Below are 19,120 nucleotides of genomic sequence, written 5' to 3' on the forward strand. Positions count from 1 at the left end.
GATGGGATTCAAACGCAGAACTGTCTGACACCAAAACTTTAAACAGTTGGAGTTCCTGTTGTGGCTCAGCAGTAATGAACCCGACTAGTATGCATGAGGATGTGGGTTCAATTACATCCTCACTCAGTGGGTTAAGGATCCGGGGTTGCCATGAGCTGTGGTGTAGGTGGCAGACACGGCACAGATCTGGCACTGCTGTGACTGTGGTGTAGGCTGGCAACTGCAGCTCCAATTTAACCCCTAGCCTGGGAACCTCCATATGCCATGAGTGTGGCCCTAAAAAGACAAAAAAAAAAAAAACAAAAAAACTTAAACCGTTAACGACTATCCTCATTAGTCCTTTAAAAAAGGCAGATGTACTGTCTACAATATGCGCATAACATGGAAGCTCAGCGAAGTAAGTTGGTCAAGACACGTAGATTATAAATGTTCCTTTGGCCTGGCATTTAAACTCTGGTCAGGCAGACTCCAAGGGTCCAGTCAGAGACACTAAGCCCCAAATTACTCACATGCAACTCCAAGTAAATTCTTAAGTCAGTTCAAATAAATATCTACTCTGTACAAAGCACCACACATGAGACTCTGAAGATACGATGCAAGATTTAAATATGTTGTACCTACTTCCATAAAGAGCAGCTGAAGAGCCACATAAAAAAATGAACCTAGACCCAGACCTTATTTTACGCCCTTCACAAATGCACTTAAAAGGGATCACAGACCTAATTTAAAACTCAAAATGATAAAAATCCAACAGGTAACATAGGAGAAAAGTCTGGATGACCTTGAGTGACTTTTTAGACACAACACCAAAGCCACGATCCACAGAATTGGTAACCTGGACTTCATTAAACATTTCTGCCTGCAGAAACACTTTTGAGCAAATGAAAATAGAAGCCGTAGATTCAGATGAAATATTTATAAAGATCTATGAAAAGAACTATTATCCAAAATATATAAAGAACTTCTAAAACTCAATAATAACATAACCAAAAACCCAATGAAAAAACAGATCAATGACCTCAACAGAAACCTCCCTGAAGAAAATATACAAACGGCAAATAAGCATATGAAAAGATGCTCCATGTCATGGTGGCTGCAATACGTTTTGAAAAATGAAACATGGTTAAACAAAATTTTAAGTAAGTAAATTCTAGGTAACAGAGAAATTACATATATGAATGGACTGAGGTCAGTTGCAAATCACTGTGTCACCACAGGTCAAGTTGTATCCTGTGATTGAATGCACTGTGAGGGGATGCAGGGATGGGCAGTGACTGGAAGAGAAGTTAGTTGATTAATGAAAGCTTCTGAAAAGAGGAATAAAATAAAGCATACGAAGGGTGGAGCTGATCCCACTGCCACTGTCTTCCTATTTTGTTGATAGAAAGAAAAGATACTTTGGCCAGCCTGTGGAAAGAAATCACAACCTTAGCACTGACTAAAAGAGTTCCGTTAAAGATATGGCTTGTGATCACAGAAAAATGGCAAGAATGAAGGAGAAGAAAGGATTTTTTTCTATAATTACAGCTCAAACTACTAGCCATTATTCTTTCCCTTGGAGAGTAGATTTCCATAGGGCCCCCTCAAATACAAACCATAATAATTATAAATCAAACCCAGACTCATTCTCTACAAAGAAAAGCAGAAAGGCAGATGGGAGGGAAGAAAGTCAATTTCGACATTTCCAAGGGATTTTCCGTGAGATCTATCCCCAGTCTAATGAAAAAGAAGAGAAACTCTTTTTAAAAAAGTCATCTTGGAAAGAGAGCTTTACTGGATGAAAGGACAAGAACACCAATTGCTTCTTTCAGCTCCCCTCCCTGCAAACCTCAAATTTAATAAAGAATGGGCTGTTGAAAAGAATCTTTGGGGTGATAAACAAGTATTCCCTATTTACAAGGTTCTATCTAAGCTGTGTTCAACCTTTCTTCAGTCTAAGGCACAGACTTCAGCCTTGAATAGGAGGATTTACTGGAGTTCCTGCTATGACACACGGGGTTAAGAATCTGACTGCAGCAGCTCAGGTAGCTGAGGAGACACAGGTTCTATCCCTGGCCTGGAGGAGTGGGTTCAAGGATCCTGCCTTGTTGAAGTGAGGTGCAGATCACAGATGACTCAGTTCCTGGCCCAGGAACTTCCATATGCCATGGGTGTGACCATTTAAAAAAAAAAGTGGATTTACTGAAGCTTGTCTAGGAATAACATTTTCCAAAATGTACTGAGGAGGAACAAGAGGGACTCAAAATGCTAATAAATATTACTAAATAAAACAGTTCTATGGTCAAATATCTTTGGCAAGGCTGAGTTCAATTTTTTCTTTTCTTTTTTTAAGGGCCACACCTGCAGCATATGGAGGTTCCCATGCTAGGGGTCAAATCGGAGCTACAGCTGCCAGCCTACGCCACAGCCACAGCAACTCAGGATCTGAGCCATATCTATGACCTACACCACAACTCACAGCAACGCTGGATCCTTACCCACTAGGCGAAGTCAGGGATCGAACCCACAACCTCATGGTTCCTGGTTATTTTCGTTTCTGCTGAGCCTGATGGGAACTCCTGCAGTCTTAGATATGTACACGTACATTTTGCATCTCCGTGGGGACATGTTCAGCATTTCTCACACTTGTTTGACCTCAGAATCCCCTGTTATTTTATGGAACTTGTATTAATATCTCATAGATATGGTATTCCAAAAGAAGCCACATTCTCTTTCCTGACATAAATTTTAGAAAGGCTAGGTAAATGGAATAATGAATGGAGAGAGAAAACACCAGCTGGCCATGGCTTTGACCCCACGCCTGGTACTTCCTTGTCTTCTGGGTTCATCACTGAATAAGCATGAGTGATCAGTCTCTAACGTTTTGTTCCATCATTTGCAGAGCTACCCTCATAGCATCACGAAAAAGCATGAGGGTCCTTCTCTCCAGCAATGATCAGTTCAGGCTAAGCCTTGGTGCTGAAAGTGGGAGAAAAGGCAGGGAGAGCCCTGTAAAACTGGAGGAGCACATGGAGTGAAGATTATTTACACTGTGTGCCTACACCGGGGGGGGGGGGTCCACTAAAATTTACTATCTCATCCTAGTCTTTGAGATATGCTTAAAGACCCAGAGTTCAGGTTGCTTTAGTGGGTCATTCTGTGTCTGATGGATGCACCTGCCCGCTCTCTCCCGCACCAGAGCAGAACACAAAACACTGTCACATCCAATGTGATGGGATCACATGTCTTCAGACCCTTTTTATGAGGGTGACTCTCTAAAATGCCATCATTATTCACTATTATTTAAGGAGGAGGAAGGAGAGGCACGGAAGGGAAGTTTTACCCCTCAGAGGGAAAGCCTCAGGTGAACCTTCTGGCTACCAGAATATATCGTTCAGAATATACAGTGGGTAGAGAAGATACCTTGCAATTACGACATCAAAACAAATTAATTCCTACCATGTCCCACGTCCAGCTGAGTCAGACTGCCCTATCCTCAGAGTCAGAAATGTATAACAAGTCAGTCAAGTCATTAACAGGTTATGCATTTTGCAATGTCACTGACCAGAATGTTTAGTGAGTGAGTAAAATTAACCTAACTTCCAACACGAACTTTGCATCTTTCCATGTAAAGGTACTTATACCTCTTTTCATATTTCCAAATACTCCTGTCAAGCACACTCTGTTTTAACAATAAACAGACTTATGGAATAACTTGTTTGTATTGTGCTTTACAGTTTACTAAGTACTTTCATGTACAGGTCTTCTTTTATCCTCAGTATAATTCTGATGGATCTTAGTGTCTTCATTTTCTGATGTAGGAATTAGGATTATTGCTAAACTAATATCCAGCAGAGTGAGACTGAACCCCAGACTCTGATTCCAGATTTAGCCTGTCAGTTCCCCACAACTGGCACTGAAGGATTTCCCTTCTAAGCCCACGGCAATCTCAATTTTTTTCTATACTCCTTGTTCCATGTACTAATAAAATTCCAAGCACATTTCTGGAAACTATATTCTTTTTCCAGTTACTCCATGTGTCTCTGCCTCCTCTACCCAATTCAAACACAAGCCTTTGGTGACACTGTACTTTCAGGGACCCCTGAAGAACGTTCCTTCCCTCTAGACCCCATTCAACCAGGTTTAACCCTCGGCGACAGAACCCAGCACAAGCCAGGAGGGGCGCATTCCCACCCCTCACAAACTCTCTGCCTTTCTCAAGCCCCGTCCTTGAGTAGGGAGGAGACTCTCCCGTGTGCTGCGTGCTGCTGGAACACCAGCTGACGTCCGGGGTGGACGCACACCACTGCCCTCTGCTGCAGGTGTCCGTTTATCATATGTCTCCCACTTGACCTTGGTCATCTTGAGAAGGGCGACCTTGGGTCACTTTTTTCTTTGAATCCCCAGAACCTCATACACAGTAGGTTGTCACTAATTAATAAATATTTTAATTTAAAAAGTAACCCGAGATCAATTAAGGCAGTTAGTGTCTTTGAGAGGTTCCCAGTCTCACGGGGAAGAAAAACATATACACAGACTACAGCCAATAACATGAGGCACTGTACCTCCGGGGTACAGATGGGTTCAAGGGGCTCTGGGAGCACAGACAGGTAGGGACCCAAGGCAGTCGGCCCTCAGAGACAGTGAAGTTGGGCAGAAACTTCAAGAAGAGTAGACACTCTCAGCCAAGGTGCATAAAGCTGACAGGAAAAGGGTGGGAGTGGGTGGCGAACAGGGGTGGCAGGCGATTCAGGGGTTTGGTTTGGGGGGCAGCATAGCAGCCCCTTCTCTGGGGGAGCTGCCGCTCTCTTCAGCCAGTCTTGTGGTTCTAATAGTATCTGCTCATGATATCTCGTTCCCCTGGCCAGGAAGACTTCCCAAAGGTTTTGCAAATGTCTTCGGGCTCACAGAAGAAACAGAGTGAGAAAATAAAACTGGCCCAGAGAGATAAGCCAAGGAGAAAGTTGGTGGAAGTGTGTTGTGGAAGCACCCCAGTCCCTGATCCAGTGGTTTCTGGAATCTGGTGCACCTCTGCCGTTCCTGAAGTCTGGTTTTCTACCTCAGCTGAGTCAAGCTGGGTTTCTGCCACTTGCAAACACAAGAATCCTGATCAATGCTAAGACCTTAAAAAAAATCTCCCACAACACGCACAGAGGTAGGCACAAAGTAGCTACTCAATATTTTACTCCTCAAACAGACCTATTTCCATCATCGAGTTCAACCTCTTTATTTAAAGATGGGGACACAGGCTTACATAATTTCCCCAAGAGGTTCTACAAAAGAGTTTACATCAGAACCTGAACTTTTCTCAGACCAGTGTTCAATACACACAGACTGCTTCCTTTGCTGTTTGCTGGCTAATAAGCCTCAAAGGGTTCCTATTTGGTGGGGAAAAAAAAGGAAGAAAAAAATCAAAATGGACAAAAAATTCCTGAAAGGACTGTAAAGTGATGACATTATTGTTTTTTAGTTAATTCTGTACCAAATAGTCCCTGACATGCACCTGCCTCTGGGGTAGGTGGATATTTTGAGACAAGGCACCCTCCTTGACCTCAAGGAGTTCACCAAGCAGAGTGAGGAGACTGCACAGGGTATCAGAGCTCACAGACGCTCAAATGAGCCATCTGGGAGAATATGCACTTGTTATGTTTGCAAGTGCTGGTAAGTCTCTTTTGAACCAGTTATGAGCCAAACAAAAGTGTCACCTCATAATTTCATAGCTGCATTTAAATTCATGTTAATCAAAAATAGTACCATTTCAGCTGGACCAACTGGATACGGCACTTGGTTTTTAGAAAATGCAAAAAAGCCTCCAAAGACAATGGTTTCCTCCTACTAAGTATATTCAAAAGAAAAGGCGATGGGTTCTGAGGTCTACTGTCAAATAGGAGGTTCGAAGATGTTTCGCCCAAGGCTAGGCAGCATCACTGCCCTGAAGGGAACAGCACTATTCAGGAAGGGTAAATGTTTATGATGCATTGTTAAAATAATGAATTCTAGAGTTTACATTACCTTTCCAGACAGGCATATATCTGCCTAGAGGCAGGTGCCAGTATCACCTGAAGTCACCTTGCATCTCTTCCCTCCAGCTCTGATTCTGCCACCGCTTACACTGGTTTTCTCTAAGTCTGCGATGGGCTGGAGAGCTATTTCCGTCCTAGTTCTTCTCCTTATATAGGTCAAATCCCATTCCAATGAGCACCATAACAATAACCACCTCATGGCCTGGTTATTTTAGACAGCCTGATAAAATGAGAATTAAGCATGACCTCCCAGCCAGAGTCGGCTGTTAGAGAACTTGACCTGAATATTATTTAAGCAAGGAGGCAGCCAGTTTCTTATGTTTTTATCTTTGTGGCCCTGGGGCATGGCAAAACAGTCAGACAGAGGTACAGAATCATCATCAGTGAGTCCAAACCACAGTACTCAGGTTCCTGCATCAGTGACTCCTACTACATGATGGGCCCTGAGAAATCAGAAGGTCTGGGGGCTCAATGCTGAGAGTCTCCCTGTAAGAAGAGTCTCTGTGTTCAGGAGTTCCCATTGTGGCTCAGCAGGTTAAGAACCCAGCTAGTATCCATGAGGATGCGGGTTTGGTCCCTGGCTTTGCTCAGAGGGATAAGGCTTTGGCATTGCTGTGGCTGCGGCGTAGGCCAGAAGCTGCAGCTCCCATTCAACCCCTAGCCTCGGAACTTCCATAGGCCGCAGGTGCAGCCCTAAAATGAAAAATTAAAAAATCAAAAATTAAAAAAAAAGAATCTCCATGTTCTGTCCACTCCAGCCAAAGGAACTGTTCATCCTAATTCAGGTTATAAATAAGCCCTCTTGTCACACTGGGCATCTCCAACCTGAGGTTTTTTCCCCTCTATTCTTTCCCAGTAGGGCTGGATTCCTGTGTCTTTTTGCATGTGTTGCTGTTTCTTAGAACGAAGCCCTGGCTGTCACACTCGCCAATGCTCCTCCACAAGAAGGTAAATTCCCCCAGGATAGAGCTTCGTTTGTTCGGCTTCCAGCTCTGTGTAACATCTGAATCCTCTTGCTAGAAAGCTTGCTGCACAAGAATGTGAAATGTCATGTCTAGAACAGTGCCTGGCAGACAGTAAATGCTCCATCACTGTTCGCTAAAGGGTGCAAGTCCAACGCCATCCCTTCCTCTCCCGGAGCAGTCGAGGGTCTCTCCTCTGACCTTGTTGTCCTGTTAGCGTCTCTCTGTTCTGACAGTATGGGATGCCCTACTCATGCTCTATCAGTTTTCCCAGCTGAACTGGAAAATACTATGTTTGATAGCTCCATGTCTTCTGTGCCTGAAACAGTAAGAGTTCGCTCACTGCTTATTGCTTCAATGATTGAAAGAATGAATTAAAATGTTTCTTTGGTAACAATCAAGGCTGAGGATTTATGACTTAACATCATGCCTCAAGTTTGGCCTGGACTCCAGCGCTTTCCAAGCCGAAGCAGCCGTGAGTCACCGGGCTGGGCAGGGAGGGGAGGGGAGTTTGTTTGCGGAGGACTTGTTTCCCGACCTCGATGAATCACATGTATAATCACCCCAACTGCATCCTGTCTGGGGAAGTAACCAAAATCCCTATTTCTGGCCTTAATGGCTTTTTGGTTTTATGAGTAAATGCCACTGGCATGCCATTAAATAAATGCCCTCGGAAAGCCCTCAGCCAGTGCTGTGACCTGTGACAGGCAGGTTGTTGAAGAGCAGCCTTGGGAATGGAGCACAAGACCAAAGAAGTAGGCTATGCGTCCCACCTGGACCGTCGCTCTCAGAGCTACCTGGCGACCTTGCTTCTGAGTTCTTTCCAAACATCTGTTAGGCTCTTTTCTGGTAAATCACAGGTATGATCAGGCCATTCTCCTACAGAAAAATATGCAGTGGTTCTCATCATCTCCAGAAGACAGACCAAACTTTTTCACCTAGAACACCATCTATATCCTGGCTCTGACCTACTTCACCCACTTTTCCTTCCCACGCCCCCACATAACTAGATGCTCCAAACAGAATGACTTTCTGATCACATATAATCCTATTCTTTGCTCTATGACTTTGTTTCCTGCTTCCTCCTCGTATGTCCACCCCCTACCACTTCCAGATGTCTAAAGAAATGCCACACCCTCCACAATATCATCCGCAGCCGTCCAATAAGAAAGAATAAAGTCTCCTTCAAGGACGCTCAGATTCCATTGGGGCTGCCGTTCCACTATCTCTAATGTGCTTGGGAAACATGTATGTGCATGTTCGTTTCTCTAGTAAATCATTTCCGGACGAATATCTGAATCTTAGTCAATGTGATGTTCCTTCGACTCCTAGCAGTGCTGGCCACAGTGGACACTCCAAATAAAAGTTAGCTGAGTGGAAAGAGAGAACGAGTTCCACTGTTCAAATCCTCATCTTTGAGAATCTTCAGGAAAGGTGTGACATAGAAGTTTCTTATTCTCACTCTCCTATTTTATCCCTTACCTCCTCTCCAAGAGAACACAAGATTAAGAAAACCTTTGGTCTCTGCAAATAACTTGGTTTTATATCCATGAAGCCTCAAGGCCAGTTATCTGTTCTAGACGTTCTTCCTCCTGATAGCCAGCACCTCAGGGCCCACCTTGCTAGTAAGGTAGAACAACTTCAGAGGAAAAAACAGAATTTTGGTCATTAACTGAGTCAAACAAAAAGATAGCTGAGAGGGTATCTGTCATTTCAAAGAGCAAACTTTTAAAAAGATAGCATATTCTAAAAACAAAGACTTTTCTGTTACTGGCTGTTTGGGAATATCCACGCCCCAGTGCCAATGTCAGGGTGGGCATACTCGTTCAGTGTGGATAAGTGAGAGCTGAAGCAATAAAGCTTAGCTTTGTCTGATCGCAAAGCAGTGCAGTCTCCTTTCTGTTGGTTGGAATGACTGCTTATGAGAACAGGGATATAGAAGCAGAACAGGGTTAAAATCACCTAGGGCGAGGTCAGAGAACGAGAGAACGGAACGTCAAGCATTTTGCTTCCTCTGCTGTCTTTGGGCAATGACCACTTCTGAGCAGATGAGAGATGGACGGCCACCACTGCAGCTTGAGAGCCACCTCGACACGCTGCCATCAGGGCAACGCCCTTCCCTCCCCAGGTGTCATCCTGCCACACCACGTAATGGCTGAAGGACCACAGAAAAGCCTGCAATGTCTTCGCCTGCGAGGTGAGGATGATGCCTCTGACAAGGTACCAGTGTTAGATCTTATAAACTGTAAAGTACTGCTTCGATATTAGTTGTTGGTGCAAATTCAGAGGTTTTTCCTATTACCCTACACCTGGGGTCAGCAAACAACTTCTCTAAAGGGCCAAGTAAGAACAATTGCAGGCTGTGTGGGCCATGTGGCTCTATGGTAACTACTCAACTCTGTCTGCCTCTACAGCAGGAAAGCGACCCCTGACAACATGCAAATGAAGGCATGTGCTTCGTTCCCATCAAAATTTACAGAAACCGTGGTAGACGGGACTTGGCCGTATTTGCAAATCCCCGCCCTACACCTTTAGAGTGAATGAAACACCAGAGGCAGACAGAGGGGCATATCTAAACTCTTTCCCAGTGGGAAGAGTGGCATGTCAGTTTTCGTGAACAACTGTCCTGAGCCTGGCAGACCTCCCTTTAAGGCACTTCTGGAAATCAGAGTTTTAGTTTTGTGCATTATACCACCATGGCCATCTTCAGCATTGTCAACCTCATTCTGCACCTCACTGAGAAGTGTTACTGACACAGGCATAAAAGAACCCTAGTTTTCTATACCTACCACTTGACCACACTCTTCTGGGAAAGACAGCTCTGATTATTGTTAAAGAAAATATCAATCATACTTGTGGTGAAAGGTCGCTACATTTTTTAACAAATTGGTCCTTTGAGCAAGATGAATTTTAATGGATTGGTTTATTAACCTAAAGGTTGAACCAGACTGAGAGTAACTGAATGATTCGTTCATAATTAGTATTATTTATAATTATTTTACTTGGGAAAAAAATATCACCTTAAATGTCAGGATGTTTTTTAATTGCTTCAGATGAGATTCAAAATAATTGACTTTGCAAATGTATTTAAAAAAAAACTCATTTAAAATTATCTGAAGCTGCTGAGAGTCTGTCTGGAAGGGGCAAGATATTGATATTCATTACTAGGAACAGGGCAGAAATTGATTCATGTTTTTTTTTTTTTTAACCACATGAAGTGTGTCCTGTGGTCACTGCTGGACAGAGCGGGGTTGCTGATACGGGGATGTGTAGGTTCCTCTTCCCCACCCAACCTGCTCTCTAAGTAAGTACGCTGTGTGACAGTCAGTGCACGTTTTTGCTTGCATACATATCTGCATGTATTTTGTATTAAAAGGCGGTAAGCAGAGGCTTGAAAAGAGAAAGGACATATACATGTATATGCTTGGTGGTTTGAGGAAAATACAGTCTCTGGCCATATGGTGCATGTGTACAAGTGATTTGGATGGAATACCAACGTGTTGAAGGTGAGTAGGGGTATCACCTAGCATCGCTGTAAGTATTTATCAGTTGATTGGCAGAAAAGAAAAGGAGAGTACATTAACACCTGGGGAAAGAAGGCTTTGAAACAATTACAGTTGTGAAATACAGGTAAATCGCTAAGAAAAAACATTCAGCAGCAGAACAATAATGATACTTTGTAACAATGCAACAACTGCAGAGATACAAACTTTTCCTGTCTTCATATACAGCCTCAGGAGTGCCTCACAGCTTCCTTTGGATGCAGGAGGGAAGGGTAGGAACAACTTCATTTGATAAAAGGTGAGAAGGTTCAGTGAATTTGCCCCTGGATTTGGATTTGCCCCTGATCTACACTGCCTTCCTCACATACCACACTCATCTGGAGCCTGCAGAAAGGGTGAATGTGTCCACAGGTACCAAGGCCAAGTTCGGCAGCCTTCAGAAGTCGCCTGAACCAGCCTGACTCAGAGAGCAGAACCCAAATCTCCCATCTGAGACTTTTCAGGGAGCAAGTAACAAGTGGTCTGAAAAGAACACCCCAGGCAGGGAATATGGCGATGGGATTATAAACACAGCCTCTCAGTCGCTTCTTCCAAGTATATTCAGTCTGATCATGTGCCTGAGACCTGGTGTGACATTGACTAGCACAGTGTCCAGGACACAGACAAATCACTCTTCCAGGGAGCTAAGCAGACACCATCAATCATTATCTGCATGTTTGAGAAGTAGAAAAATGTAGCCAAGGCCGGGAAAAGGAACATTTGAAGGTGACTAAAAGAGAAAGAACACAAAGTTTCCCACTAATCTGCCAAAGACACACACACACACACACACACACAGGTTCTTCCAAAGCTCAGTAGGCGAATACCCTGCTGAGAGTAGTAAGGGTATATTAACTGATTAATTATTATTAATGCCATCTTTTATTTAGCTAGCAATTATAATCTATTAAGAGCATTTATTCACATTATCTTGCTTATTCAATCCTCAGAAAAAATTCTATAAGGCTCATCAGTAATATATTATTATCTCCCTTTTATAGACAAAGAAAACCAGAGACTCCGAGGTTTCCTTGCTGAAGCTCATCTCACTAAGGGGCAGAAAGAAAACTTGACTGCTGGTCCACTCCCGAGAGCAACAGCCTGAGACGAGAGGAAGGAGGGGGACGTCTGAGACAGTGGTTCACAGTGGAGAGAACCTCAACACCCGCGTGGAAAAGTCAGGAGTAGGTGTGGCTCTATGACACAACCAGAGTGATCTGAGCCACTTGCAGGTGCATCTACCCACTTTGAATTTTCTTGTGCAGCTTGGCATTTGCTCTCAAACTCCCAGCCTCCGAAGTCCCGTGAAGTTTCTGGGGCAGCCGAAATGGAGCTAATTTCAAGCAAGTTTAAATCTGACAGAGTCCTGAAAGCCTCCTCTCCAGCTGGGCTGGCTCCATGGTCAGTCTTTTGCATCATGACCCAAAGTGAGCAAGCACTTTTTCCTTTTTCTCTCCTTGGGGGCTGCTCCCTCACTCGCCCTCAATCCCCCAATCCTGTCTGTACCTCCCGCCCCTGCCTCAATCTCTGCTGTCCGCCCACCTTCCCACCATCAGGGGCTCTGTGCCTCTCTGCCCCCCGGCCTGTCCATCTTCCTCTTCCCAGTACCTACCTGGGCTCTGCAGCCACAGGTGCCTCCTGGCTGCCCCTCAGCTTTCTTGGTTCTCTGATGTCGCCTGCCTCCGTCCAGGGCCTGGGCTCCATGAAAGTCTTCAAGCTCTTTGTTACTTTTCCTCCTTAGTTTACAATGCTAGGTAAATAACAACAAACCAGAAAAAAGGGCATATCAGCTGTGCTCCTCACCCGCGGCCTCCAGAAAAGTCAGCTCTGGCCCCAACATTGCAACAAAGAAATCTCACAGTTGGGTACGGAAAATCAGAGGACAGCAGGAGGAAACTTCAGTGCTTCCAAAATTCTGCTGTCCTCCAGGGGCTCCCCCTGGTGGGTGATGCAGGGCATGGCAAGGCGGTACCCAGCCGCAAGGGCCTCCTGGAGGAGGGTAGAGAAGAGTACACACCCCCCCAGGGGTGCGCCCCGGGGCTATGCAGTCCTGCTCCAGCCACAAACAACAGCCTCTGTGTGAGCTGCAGGCTTGAGGTCCCCCGTAATTAATCAGGGAAACGATTTGGGGAGACAGAGTTCTCGGTGCCCAGGGGTCTCCAAGTCCAGGTGAGCCTGGCGTGACTCATGAGCTTGCACAGTTTATGCTCTGTATGGAAGTGGTAATTGGCAACCGCTGGCCTCTGCTTCACGTCCAAGTCCCTCACTGGCACAAATGTATCATAAAGTCGGACATTCACACAGGGCTGCTCTGGGGAGACAGGCGTGGTCTCCGCCGTCTGTGTACAGGGGGATGGTCTAGTCTCCTGGATTTGTGCCAGTGTGGGCACAGGGCCTTCTGGAGCCCCAGCCACTTCCTCCTCCCCACCTTGACGGAAATGGACCATATGTCCAAATAGTATCTTTCTTTAGAGAAATTCTGTTCATTCATTCTCACCTACCCTGGGAAGCAGGTAGGAAATCAAACATAGCACTCTTTCTGCAAACAGAATCGGAGGCTTATGCAACCAAGAGAGGTGTCCAGTGCCCTAGACACACCATCAGGGCGGGGGCGGGGGGGCGTTGAGGGCCCAGCTGTCCTGACTTCTTCATTCCCTCTGTGCCTAGGCTGCCCGCTGTCTCAGGAGAGAAGGAGGGACGGGGCTCAGCAACCTTCCTCAGTGCAGGGTGACAAGCAGCACCATGAAGGAATACTGATCCACACAGCGGCCATGAAGACAGCGTGCTGGGCATGACACAGCTAGTGAGACCCAGACCCAGCCTTTAAGAGCGACTGTGTTCTTACGTCAAAAACAGCAGAAACAACTGGTGGGCCTACTGGGATGCTCTTTATCTACCAGAACCCAGGAAGGAAACTACAGAATGACAATAGTGCCCCGCCAGAGTTCATGTCACCGCAGGTGTCTGGCACGTTATCTCATTTCACCAGCACACCATATCTGAGATGGAGTTGGGTTAATCCCATCTTATAGATGAAGAAACTGAGGTCAAAGCTGTTAACTGCCTGTAAAACAAGTGGCTGTGATAGGAATCAAACCTCAATCTATTTAAGCCTAGAACTCTTCTCACCATACCACACCACCTCTGACTCTTCTAAGCTGACGTTGGTAGCAGCTCTGTCCTGAACCATGCAGACACAATGAGCTTGGAGTAAAAACATAAAACTCTAATTATTAAAAACCATGGCTTCCTCATTGGCTCTTTCTCCATAAGCAACACTGGTACTACAGGAATGAAAACAAAACACGAACACATCCTGGGCAAAGGAAGCCAAAATGATATGAAGGAGGAGGTAAGTCCACTCATGAGAGGTAGGCACTAAATATTTCTCAGATATATATCTGCCTCTTGGCTGAATATGAAAAAGGCAACCCTCCCTGAAGACACTTAGACTTTGTAATAAGCTAAAGTCAGGTGGAAAACAGCAGCAAGGAGTTGGAGAATGCAGGGAAAGCTGCAAAAGCAAAAAAGATTCCCTTTCAGGCAACTGGATCTCAACGCTCAGTGGCAGGACTGCTGCGAAGGATGGAATAACTGCAAATCCAGGGATACATCTCAGGGAGAAAGTACCAGGTATCCAAAGCTCGTGAGGACACAGTGGGCAGGGGCTGCAGAGCAGGAACGTGAGTCAGGTGGTAAGGAAAGCCCTGTTTCCCTTTGTGCTGGCCAGAGAACCCCATTCCGCTCTGGACCCCACACCAGGTGGAATGGAGTATGCCAAAAATAGAGCAACCAAAGAACAGACGAGATCGGAAGCCTGTTGCGAGGAATTTGGAAATGTGGAAATGTTTAGGCAGGTGAAGATACGACTCTGTACAGGAAATAGATCCTGTCCTCAAATCTCCAAAGGGCTCTCACATAGAAAGTGATGGGATTTGCTCTGGGCTTCAGGGAATATGATGGAACCAGTGGGGAGAGACTCCAAAGGGCAACTCTTTGACTCCCAGAAGAAAAACATTCCCCTGATTTCAGTCCAAAATCAGAAGGATCACTTCCATCCAGGAGAAGGTCAGGAGGGCTCTGCTACTGCAAGTCCTTTGGTCAAAGAATGGGTCCAGGCAGGAGGACCTCTGGACTGAAATAAAACACCTGGGGAATCCCTCTTGCTCTGAGAGCATTAGGGTCTCAGAGCAACCTGAGGCACCAAAGGAGAACGTGGACAAAAGGAACAGAAAATCCTCACAGACAGCGTGTAACTCCTATTGAGGGATCTCATGTTCTAATGCCTTCAATGATCACCTAAACCCAGCGTGCGGACACCTTTTCTTCTTTTTTTCCTTTGAATGAAATTGTTTATTTTTCTGTCTCAGGTAACTCCAATATTTAAGCACCTCTCATTAGTATAGTGGAAAACACAAAAGAAAAGGCAACATTCTAATCACTTTAGGGAGACTCTCAGGTTGTTTTTAAAAAGATGCTTAAGAGTTCCCCTTGTGGCTCCATGGGTTAAGAACCCAACAGTATCCATGAGGATGTGGGTTCAATCCCTGGACTCGCTCAGTGGGTTAAGGATCCGGCATTGCCACAAGCTGCAGTGCAGGTTGCAGGTGTGGTTCAGATCTGATGTTGCCATGGCTGTAGTATAGGCTGAAGCTGCAGCTCTGATCTGACCCCTGGCCTGGGAACTTCCCTATGCTATAGGTGAAGCTGTAAAAAGAAAAAAGAAAAAAAAAAAAAAGCTTCGAAGCCATCGTGTTGAAGATCCGCCCCGCCCCATGTCTGAATTCCCTCCTTATCTCCCGTTTTTGTGCTGGCTCCAAAGCTGATCTCACCGTTGACCATTCTAAGAGGGAATTTAGCAAAAATACACACATGTAAAATGCATCAGCAAGACATGGAAACAAACGAAAAGAGAAATGGTATCTTTACTAAGTACTACATCAGAGTATAAAGACAGAAGCTAAAATTAATAAGATTATAAGAAGTCAGATTATGGTAATTTTTTAAACTACCACATCCAGTGTTAGTGGCCACGACTTACAACACAACGGTACTGGTAAAGAGCATAGGTAAAATTCTTGGGTATGTAGAAGGATAGAGGCAGGAGAAGTTAAAAAGGTGAAAGTTACTAATAAGGAAACAAGAAAGCTCTGAGCTTTGCGGGGTGGTGTGTGGTGTCCGATTTGCCCAATGGAGGCCAGGGCAGAGTTGTTAAAACAAGTGCCAAGCAGGCAAGGGTGGCAGACAAGAGAAATGGAGTATTCAAGAATGGACCTCTGATTGAGCAGAGAGAATAGGGGGGCTTAAGGGGAGGAGGGAAAAGACCCAGAGTTTCCGGATGGAGAAAAAGGAAAAGGGAATTCAGACGGAAGGAGCAGTGAGGAGAGAGCCCTCGGGAGGATCCAAGGCAGCTTGGATGTTTCCAAAAACCTGCCTGGGGTCTCGAGAGATGGTGAGAGGGGATAAGGGTACATGTTGAGGGGAAGGAAGAGATAAAGCCCCGAAAGATCTCCTGAGTGGAAAGACACGGAGAGGAAGCTAAATGTGGCTGAAGACTTAGCTTCTTCCTGGCTACAAAAGATCGTTAATCCATCAGAAAAATTTGAATCTGCCAAGTGTTGATGGACCACCTCCTATGTGCTCAGACATGTAATAAAGAGAAATCAGAGTATCAGTAAAAAAAAAAAAAAAAAAAAAATCCTGCTAAAGAATGTCCCGCAGTGGTCTTAAGGACTATCAGTCAATCAACAACCACTGATTTTGTAACTACCACGGCTGAGGGTCATGGTTAGCACGAGCTATACTGTTGGGATCACCCAGCCCATCCACATGGAGGTCATAAATAGGGAGGGGAGCAGACAGCAGCCAAATGAAAACTGCTACCACGAATAATAGGATGCTGCAGAGAAAGATGACACACAAAAGAGGGTTCCTGGTTTTTACATTTCTCACAGAAAAGAGATGGGAGAAGCCACAGAGAGGCAGGAGGAGTCAGGCCATGGCAAGTTCCTCCCTGGCCTGAGGCCGGCAGAGAGCATCCCTGTCAGCCTTTCAGGGTCCAGAGCCCAGCGAAGGACTTCAAGGGCAGTTGGGAAGGAGCCAGTCTGGGCCAGAAACTGGCTTCAGTTGTCAGGGAAATCCCAAGGCTCACAGCGGAAGGAGGAAGCCTTCTGCCTGAGTTCCTTCCCCTTGAGACACCCCCCTCACCCTGCCTGGTGACCAATTTGGCCCATGTGGCCCACAGCCACGGGCGAAAACCATCTCTAAGGAGCCCCTCTAATCTCGCCAATATTCTGTTTGCTTTGCTTTTCTACTTGGGTTCCAGATGAGCCTGTCCACCCTAAACCCTGGTTTCAGGGAAGCATTTGCATTTTCCCTGGCACAGGTACAGCTTGCTGCATTCTTTCAGGCCAGGCCAATCACAACAGGCCCCAAGAGTGCTGAGCCAAGCAGTTTCTTTGGGGATCTGCTTACATTCCCTCCCTGAAAAGAGCAGGGGGCCGCTCCATGCAGGCTCTGTGCACAAAAAGTGCACGCTCCACTTTTAAGGTGGAGCAGGCACCGGAGGCTTTTACCAAAGTGGGGGATGAAGCACAACCAACTTTTGCTTGGGTTGTTTGATTTGGTTTCATTCCATTTACGAGGATGGACAAGATGGCTTGGAGTCGGCTCCCTTGAAGACGGTCTGAAGAAAGGGCTCGGGAAACTTCTAGTGTAAGGACCCATGGGGTCCCATGTTGACAGAAGAAGTTGTAGGTCTCAATATCCTCATTCCTGAACTTCCACTTGGTTCAGGATTCAATATCTGCAATTACATTCTTATCAGCTGTGGCTTTGGGAAGAGGTGCAGTCAGACTATAGATGGGTTGATTTTTTTTTTTTTTTTTTTTTTTTTTTTTTTTTTTTTTTTAGTAACCATGAAGTGATGTTTGGGCAGACATAACCCACTTCCCTAAGGGCTTCCTCCAAATGATGACTTTTCAGTATGTCTCTCCCCGTTGATTTCCTATCACTCCATCATCAGAATGTATAACGTCCCCAGGTAGCCCCGGCTGAGGCAAAAACATAGACGGGTATCTTAACAGGACCTTGTCGAGCAGCCGCACGGCCAGTCTGGAATTCAAAATTATGCGTGAATCGTTTGCAAAGCATGTGAGCCATGTGCCGATCATTGAGGACTGACTATTCTGAGAGATGCTGGGCTGAGGTTCGCCCGACAGCCTTGCAGTAACAAGAAAAGGCTCATAGAAGCGTGTCCTCAATCCTTGGCATCAAAGCACGGCTAAGGCCACAGCGCTGCAAGTTCATGCTTGGAGTCTGGGTATTCTTCACACGGGGCAAACAAGGTCTCTTGCAGAGGGAAATGTGAACCCCTTCACGCGGGGCAGGATGATCCGCACACACCCAGAGATACCTAGAGCTGTCATCCAGTGCTGAGCTTTCCCACTCGGGTGCAAACCGCAGAGTTCCCCGGGGTCAAACCTGCTATTTTTAACTAAGAAGACAAAGAAATCAGGGCATGGCTCATCGGCAGCTGGGTTAATAAATTCTAGGAACCTAAGCTGGCTTCTATGACTTGATCAAAAAGCCTGGCATTATGAGCAAGAGGGCTGATAGCAACAAGCCTTCTCAGAATGGGCTCATCCAAGGGCCCGCTTCGCCCTTTGATCCAGAAGCTCTCCAGCAGTTTCCAGCCACCGAGGGGACCTGCCAATCAGAGGTAACCCCACCTGCATGCTTTAGAGGAAAATTTACAAACTGAAGTTCACCTGACCTAACGACAGGGATGCTTGGTTTTCCTGGAGCAACTAATGAATGGTGGGCATTGGCATTTCGAACCAAGAAAAGAAAGGACATCTTAGGCCAGAAGTAGCCGCCATGTGGGAAACCAAATCGGGTTGTGAGAAGAGTCCCATTTCCTGCTCATAACTAAGACTACAGCCTGACCCTCCAGAGCTGCTCATCTTCAGGGGATTTCACGGGTCCTTGGCCAGAGACCAACCTGGATCAGAAGAGGAAACCCCCTGGGCCCTGCTTTTACAGAAACAGCTTTAGTCATCGGGCTTTGCTTATTGAAAGAGTATCCTTTCTTGTCCTGGAGCCAAGGTAAAAGAATATGCTGCCAGGTTATCTGAGAGGCCCACAGGGAGATGCCAGTGAGACAAGCCCTATGGTCCCATACTACCTTCTCTCATGGGGACGGCCAAGAAGACGCCATCTTCGCCACACTCCCCAGTGCCTACTGTCTGCAAGAGGTGTGACAGCAATGCACCCAGAACTCAGTAGCCACTTGTTTCCTTTTTCCCTGGGAAGGCCGAGGACATCTGGCATTAGCACCTTGGAATTCTGAGCTGGAAAATGGTGACAAGAAGAGTGAGGGCGGAAGGTCATTTTGAACGCTAAATGTCACCCAGCACTATGGGGTCCTGCAGGATGTTGCCGAGGTGTTTTCTGTTTCTCCTTCTCAGTTCTTTATGGAATTCTCCCGGCTTCTGTGTGCAGAGAGCCCTGCTAACTGACAGGAAGCCGAGTGTGAGATTTCGTCACCATTAAGAGTGGGGACAGAGCAGTGGCAATGGGATCACACGATCCCACTCACCCCAGGTCAAGGCCA

The 19,120-nt window shown here is 45.9% G+C and overlaps 1 protein-coding gene across 3 annotated transcripts in view; it reads right to left on the bottom strand.

The window, feature by feature from the left end:
* LOC102164776 overlaps positions 1-19,120 on the bottom strand; it is a 341,561-nt gene that overhangs the window by 12,547 nt on the left and 309,894 nt on the right. For 2 of the 3 annotated variants that reach the window (XM_021063017.1, XM_021063018.1), the window contains exon 4: positions 12,119-12,256. In XM_021063017.1, coding sequence (XP_020918676.1) covers positions 12,119-12,256 — 138 coding nt within the window. Of the gene's footprint in view, positions 1-9,274; positions 11,608-12,118; positions 12,257-19,120 lie in introns of those variants that run through there. The other variant, XM_021063016.1, reaches the window with a different exon arrangement.

This window comes from Sus scrofa, chromosome 9 (assembly GCF_000003025.6).
Source record: "Sus scrofa isolate TJ Tabasco breed Duroc chromosome 9, Sscrofa11.1, whole genome shotgun sequence".
Taxonomy (NCBI): domain Eukaryota; kingdom Metazoa; phylum Chordata; class Mammalia; order Artiodactyla; family Suidae; genus Sus; species Sus scrofa.